The 6,669-nt window shown below is 35.8% G+C and overlaps 1 protein-coding gene across 34 annotated transcripts in view; it reads right to left on the bottom strand.

The window, feature by feature from the left end:
• Positions 1-194: 194 nt before the first annotated feature.
• Positions 195-6,669, bottom strand: part of LOC110501907 (muscleblind-like protein 2a) — a 43,613-nt gene continuing 37,138 nt past the window's right edge. For 32 of the 34 annotated variants that reach the window (XR_016490679.1, XM_021579767.3, XM_021579770.3 and 29 more), the window contains one exon: positions 195-3,930. Coding sequence is in view for 32 of the 34 variants with exons in the window: in XM_021579769.3 (XP_021435444.3) it covers positions 3,806-3,930 (125 nt within the window). In the remaining 2 variants the exon portion in view is untranslated. The remainder of the gene's footprint in view (positions 3,931-6,669) is intronic. The other 2 variants (XM_090216270.1, XR_002470272.3) reach the window with 2 other exon arrangements.

Raw genomic sequence — 6,669 nt, 5'->3', positions numbered from 1 at the left:
ACCTAATAATTCATGCTTTTTTTGTCATAGGAAATGGGATAAGACTAAACCTATCCTAACAATTCCTGAGATGGAGCATTTCATTATATGGGACTTGTGAAATAAATGTCCTGTGCTTATTTAAAATACCCCAAATAAATAGGCTTATTAATTCCTATGTGAATCACCAAAACAAAGGAATCAGAAACCTGGCATTTACTTAAACTTGTATTTATTTTTTAACATTAGATTTTACACAATTTTGCATTTACCAAAACTACTGTTTATAACATAAATGAGCACAAATAAAACATTTAAAATTGCCACATGAACAGATTCAAAATTAGTAAGGGTTTGTCCCCTCTGTTCTAGAGTACGGCACTACAGATGGAGCCATATGTGAACCAGCACAGCAGTTTAAACATAACCCTGCAGTAACTGTAGCACCACCATTTAGAATGGCACCTGTCAGTTCTCATCATCAAGCTTTTTTTTCTCAGTGAAATATTTGACTGCACTCTTTACAATCTACCATTTTGACCTCAAAATGAAAATGTACTGTAGTGAGAATTAAAACAGCATATTTCACAAATTGCAGTAGACTAAATTACAATCCTTATATTTCATGAGTCCTAACACATAACAACTTAAGAACAACGCATCAAAAGGCAAGGCAAAGATCACTAATAAGCTAGTCTGCCCAGATCAGTTTACCAACTGTTCACAAAGTGCTAAGGAATCCTGTTACTATTGGGTCAGTAAAAATGAACACATTCTGACTGTCCAACTCTTTTGATTGGGTGATCTAAAAATCTCGACTGACTTTCAGGTGCAGATTTAACTAGCTATAACAACATTCAAAACAATTAGCAAAAAATCAAGTTGAAATTAAAACACTGAAATAAACATTTCCATAGAAACATTGTTTCTTGTGAAAGACGCCTTAGGTCAACATCTGACATAATTTAGGAGAATCACTGCCACATTAGCCATCCATACCCACGACTATATGTTGAACAAAAGTGCTTTGAGTTTTCCCTTGTCTGTATGAGTCCAGGGACACTTTTTATCTGGTGGAATAGAAAGATTAGATGCATGTATTAATGGGTATGTATGTAAATGCCATGGGTTGGCTATCAAATGCAAAATTCATATTTTGTGATACCAAGGCAACATGATACTGAAAATATTGTTTTTGCCATAACATAGGACATGTTCAGATTCCGGCAATACAATCCAGTGTGTTGCAGTGCTCTAGAAAAGCAGAACAAATGACATAATTTCCAAAAATACAGAGCTTCCGTAATTGCAACTTTAGTAGACAAATTAATATAGTTATGAAATTATACTGTACTACAATGAAAAGTACATTAACTTAAATGTTTCTTTTTTTGGTAGACTGTGACCTATAGAATAAACTGTTTTTATACATAATAAAAGCAATTCTACAACCTTGCTCGTACTGCAGTGTGTTGTCCTGTATATGTGACAAGGCAGTGACAAGGACGAGATGTGGAAGCTTACCATTGGTAGCTCCAACATTCCATCCCTGATCACAGACGGTTTTTCATAGGCTAACGTGACAGGACAGGTCCTTTGAGGAACCACCGGCAGAGCAAAGCTCAGCTTAATAAATGACATTCATTTTAAAATAGAATACAACATTGTTCAATAACTAATGTTAAACAAATAAAACTAAGTATATTCCATTTATTTCCATCAAACGTTACAATAAAAATGAACTTTTCTGAAAATGGTAAATAAAAAAAGTGATGGAAAAATACAAAGATGGTAAGGACATGAGTGAAGGAGTCTCACTGTTGATTGTCTGAATTGATCAAACATCATGGAAAAAAATCTCCTTTATACTGTTGAGATTATTATAATTTTTTTACAGACAGATTTCACTCACACACAAAATGAAAAGTGGAGAATGAAAGACTGGGTAACATTTCGAGTTTGCACCTGTGTGAATTTTTTAACTGTTATTTCAAGAGCAAATAAAACATACAAGTTTGAGCAAAAAGGTAAAATAATGGTACGTGTAGATAAAATTGTAAATAGTTCAATATTTTTTACTTTATTTTCATCTTTTATATCCTTCTGTAAATAACTGGCTTCATTAGTCTTGTATACCCTACAGTAAATAACATGTATAGACTTTGCACTGGTGGATAAATCTGTCTTCTGTTTGTAAATGCTAGTTTTATAGACCAGTTTGTAAATACAATGAAGCTTTGACAATAACATATGTAGAGTTATACGAGTTTCATTACATTTGTAATGTGACCACGTCCTACCACTAAAACATGTATTGTGATACATTCTACTTGAAAGATGTTAAGACTACGATATCAATGCAGTAAACGTGAGGATATGACAAAGACAGCTGTATAAAGAGAAGAATGAGTTAACAACATAGAATTACGATACATATCTGGTTTTCTAATCTCATCTCCAATCACTTTTTTTTTGTCAAAAAAAAACAAAAAAAAACGTTCAACACATTAAGAATGAAGCTAAACCATGTTACATAATGAACCCTCACTGAACATCATGCCATAAGCAGTCATGTCCAGATCTGTCAAGACATTGACATTTAAAAAAAAATTAAAAGTAAATGATCAATGAAAAGTTAAAGCAGTAAAAACTAACCCGCAGTACAAAGAGTACCAACGCACCGAATTCACATCACACAAAACAGGTGTTCATTTTCTCCCAGAAGTGATTATTGTGAGAGTGTGGAGTGTTTTGAGAAATTGTGATGGGTTTTCTATTTAATTATTATTATTTTTTTTTTTCACACAGCCTTTTTGAAGATGCATGTTATATACACATTACTTTAGGCACTTCTACAGTTAAAATAAAACCCGATTAACAAGTGACCTCCCGTCATGCGTAAGTCAGCCTTTTTAACAAAGTTCACCACATGTACTGTACCTTTCCGTTGAAGTCTTATCATTCTGTTCCCCCTTTAATGTCTGTGGCCTCGGAGTATAACCACCTAACCCTTTAAAATGTCTAATAGCTCACCAAACTCTTACTCAGACTTTCAAATCCTCGAAGGCGGCTTATTTTCAGCCCACCAATCACTCTGCTAGGTGATTGGCGCATCTGGTATTTCTTGGATGAATGCTAAAATACTCAGGGCCCAATAGACATAACGCAAACAGTGCAACGCAAACAGACACTTGGAACCAGTGATCGCTAGATTCATTATCAATTCTGGAATTAGTGGCTGATTATATCACTGCCATTTGGCCACCATAAGGTAGAATAATGAAATGTTCTGCCGTTATCATGTCTTATTCCTTCATCATAAAGGGACCAAGGCACACCGGGAGGGGGAGCAGTGATCCTATACTCAGAGAACAACCATCGGATAAACAACAACAACAGACTATCCATCCTCCGTCACATTCATCCTTTACAAGAACAAGAAGAGCACTCCTTTCCAGCCTGACGCACAGGCCAAGTGTACATTTGTATATGGGGTAAAAAAAAAACAAGAGAGCTTTTCAATGGTCTGTTTTAAATAAAAGGAATCAAACACTTAAGATGCACAATCAATTCTGCAAAAAATGTTGGGTGAGTTGTGTAGTTTTAGCAAAACATTAAAAAGGTCATAAAAGTAATTGTTGAATACCTTTACAATTACATTTTCAGAATCCCCAATCATGTGTGTATACATATAATAAAATTATACATTTACATATCAGTAATGGTAGTAGTCCTAGCAACACTGGTATATCATCTGTATATATATATATATATATATATATATTTTACCATAACTCAATGTTATACATTGCCTCTAATCTTCTTCTCAGCATGCAGGTTGCTGTAGTTCTCTTGTGGAGCAAATGTAGTATTTACAGACGGGCTGTTTGGGACCTCTAAGGGCAGCGTCTTGACACTCTGTTCCTTTCCTGTTAGTTACTTGAGGATGATCTGTTTTAGGAGCAGAGATTGAGACATCATGTTACTCAATTGGTGGCATTCACAAATCAACATGACTGATTGCCCTTAGGTCCAAGCTAACAGTGCCAGTGAGTTTTTGGAAGACAAAAACAGTACTGATGCAGCTCTGTACAAGATTCATGGTAGGAAATGATGGAAGAAAAAAAGGGTTAGTATATAAGTATAATCAAACAATGCTGACGAAACAAAGAAAACCATGGGTGAAATATACATTTAATATCCTGCATGTAAAACAAACATAATTCTGTTGAGTTGAGACATCTTTCAGATCAGATTCAGAGCTGAGGCAGTAGTCTACATACCCAGGTTATTGTAATAACATTGAAAATAATTTTTTTTACAAAAATCGACAACGGCGCAAACTTAAATGTTGCAAATCTCAACAAAAACTAATTGAAATCAGAGAAAGTTTTTTTTTTTTTTTTAAATAGCCTAGCTAGAGATTTTTTTTTTATATATTTATTTTATTTAACCAGGCAAGTCAGTCAAAGAACAAAACTCTTATTTACAATGACGGCCTACCCCGGGCAAACCCGGATGACTCTGGCCCAATTGTGCGCCGCCCTATGGGACTCCCAATCACAGCCGGATGTGATACAGCCTGGATTCAAACCAGGGACTGCAGTGACGCCTCTTGCATTGAGATGCAGTGCCTTAGACCGGTGAGCCACTCGGGAGACACACACATACACTGAGTGAGTACACCAACCATTAGGAACACCTTGCTAATATTGGAATAGCACACATACACAATCCATGTCTCAAGGCTTTTATAATCCTTCTTTAACCTGTCTCCTCCCCCTTCATCTACACTGATTGAAGTGGATTTAACAGGTGACATCAATAAGGGATCATAGCTTTCACCTGGATTCACGTGGTCAGGCTACGTTACGGAAAGAGCAGGTGTTCCTAATGTTTTATACACTCAGTGTATATTCCATGTTAACAACCTGGGTGAAATAAAATACCAAAACATCCAGCAGAATAAACTTCAGGACAAGGCTGGTGGTTTGTTTTAATGTTCTCCCAGAATCTGACCTGACCCCCCCCCAAGAGGAAGTGTCTAAAAGAGACAACACAGGAAAGTCACAGGCACATGTGACAGCCCTGTCACAAACACGTACGCACACACACACACTAGGGCTGAGCGGTATACCGTATTGTACTATATATATCGGTATTGATGCAGGACCGTTTAAAGATTATTTTTTTTACTTTACCTTCTGTAACGGTATTTGAATGTTAGATTTGTTAAATGTGATACGCTGTGTGTAACGTCCATTTTTATAGTTTACTTCGCTACTTGAGTCATCTCTCTCCATACCACTTTCCACACAGACCTAGCCCCCGCTGCCTGGTACTCATGGAGTGCATTTGTTGTTCCTCGACCACGAGACACTTGCGTATATTCTAAGTCCATACAATGCTTAAACTACATCAGGAGACCACTTTTGAGGTCTGGGAAAAAAATCGAAGACGTGTTGATTGCTGAGAGTAGTTCCCTTTTAATTGAAGTGTGCAGGCACCTAGCACTACTGTTTGATTAGCAGTGTTTCTCTAGCACATGAGATGGAGTTTGCAAAATGTATTATTTATACATCATATACCTCCACTACACTACTTTGAAACGTATCATTGGGGATTAAGAAGTGAGTAATGCCCACTGAAAAATAAGTGGGTATAGCATCCACTAAACCACATCAAGGCTGTTTTCACTTTGCTTCTTAATATAAATCCCCTAACATTCTATACACTATTAGTTTGTGTTTCTTACATCTTCAAACAAGGGCCTAAATCTTGTTAGCCTGATAATACCGGTGATGGTGTACACCTAAATCAGCATGTTGTTTGTGCAACAGTATCTTCTAAATCAAAGAGGAAGCATGAATATGTTCGAAAATGAAAATGCATTCAATATGTAACCAAATATTAGAGTCCCCTAGGAAACACTGACCAACACGTTCGTTCCTACCCCGTCACAATAACTCCTCCCTGGCATTTGAATTAATTGTCATGTCAAAGAACACTGTATTCAAAGTGCTAACTACAGAATTAAAATAATCATTCTATTTCCATGATTTCAACAGTTCACCCAAATGTTTTGCTCTAAAATCACAAGTAAAATCGCAATTGCAACATTTGGTTAAAAATAAGGCCTAAATTGTTTGCCCATATCGTCCAGCCCATTGTGTGGAAATGATCTCAAATGAGTACAAGAAATGCAGAAATGTATGAAAATTATTTTTGATTGAAGTTGAATTGAACTATATCAAACAATCAGAATGGCGGAAAACCCATTCAAATCACTTAAGAATGTATGTGTTGCCACCATAGGGTCACGACCTATTCATGAAGCAAGTTAACAACTTTTATTATTCAAAAACATAAAATTACCATCAAATAGTCAATCTTTTTAAAAAAAAAATGTTTTTTTAAATACAGTGATCTGATATTTGGTCCATAACGCCCAGCCCTCAAACACACACACACACACTTAAGTCCTTCTTGTGATAATAACAGCAAATTCTAAGCTTTAATTGATTCAATTGGTCTCTTTAGTCTGAGGGGCTAATTTAGGCTGGTTCAACCCATAGGCTTATTAGAATTATAGTAACACCTGAATTAAATAAAAATAAATTGTCACTAAATTAAAAAAAATATTAAGGAAGTTCTGTAAAGCACAAACTACTATTTGCAGATGAGAGCTCT

Source organism: Oncorhynchus mykiss, chromosome 22 (assembly GCF_057628025.1).
Source record: "Oncorhynchus mykiss isolate SJ-2025 chromosome 22, ASM5762802v1, whole genome shotgun sequence".
NCBI classification, from domain to species: domain Eukaryota; kingdom Metazoa; phylum Chordata; class Actinopteri; order Salmoniformes; family Salmonidae; genus Oncorhynchus; species Oncorhynchus mykiss.
Note: the sequence above shows the minus strand (reverse complement) of the source record. Positions and strands in the feature narration are given on the sequence as shown.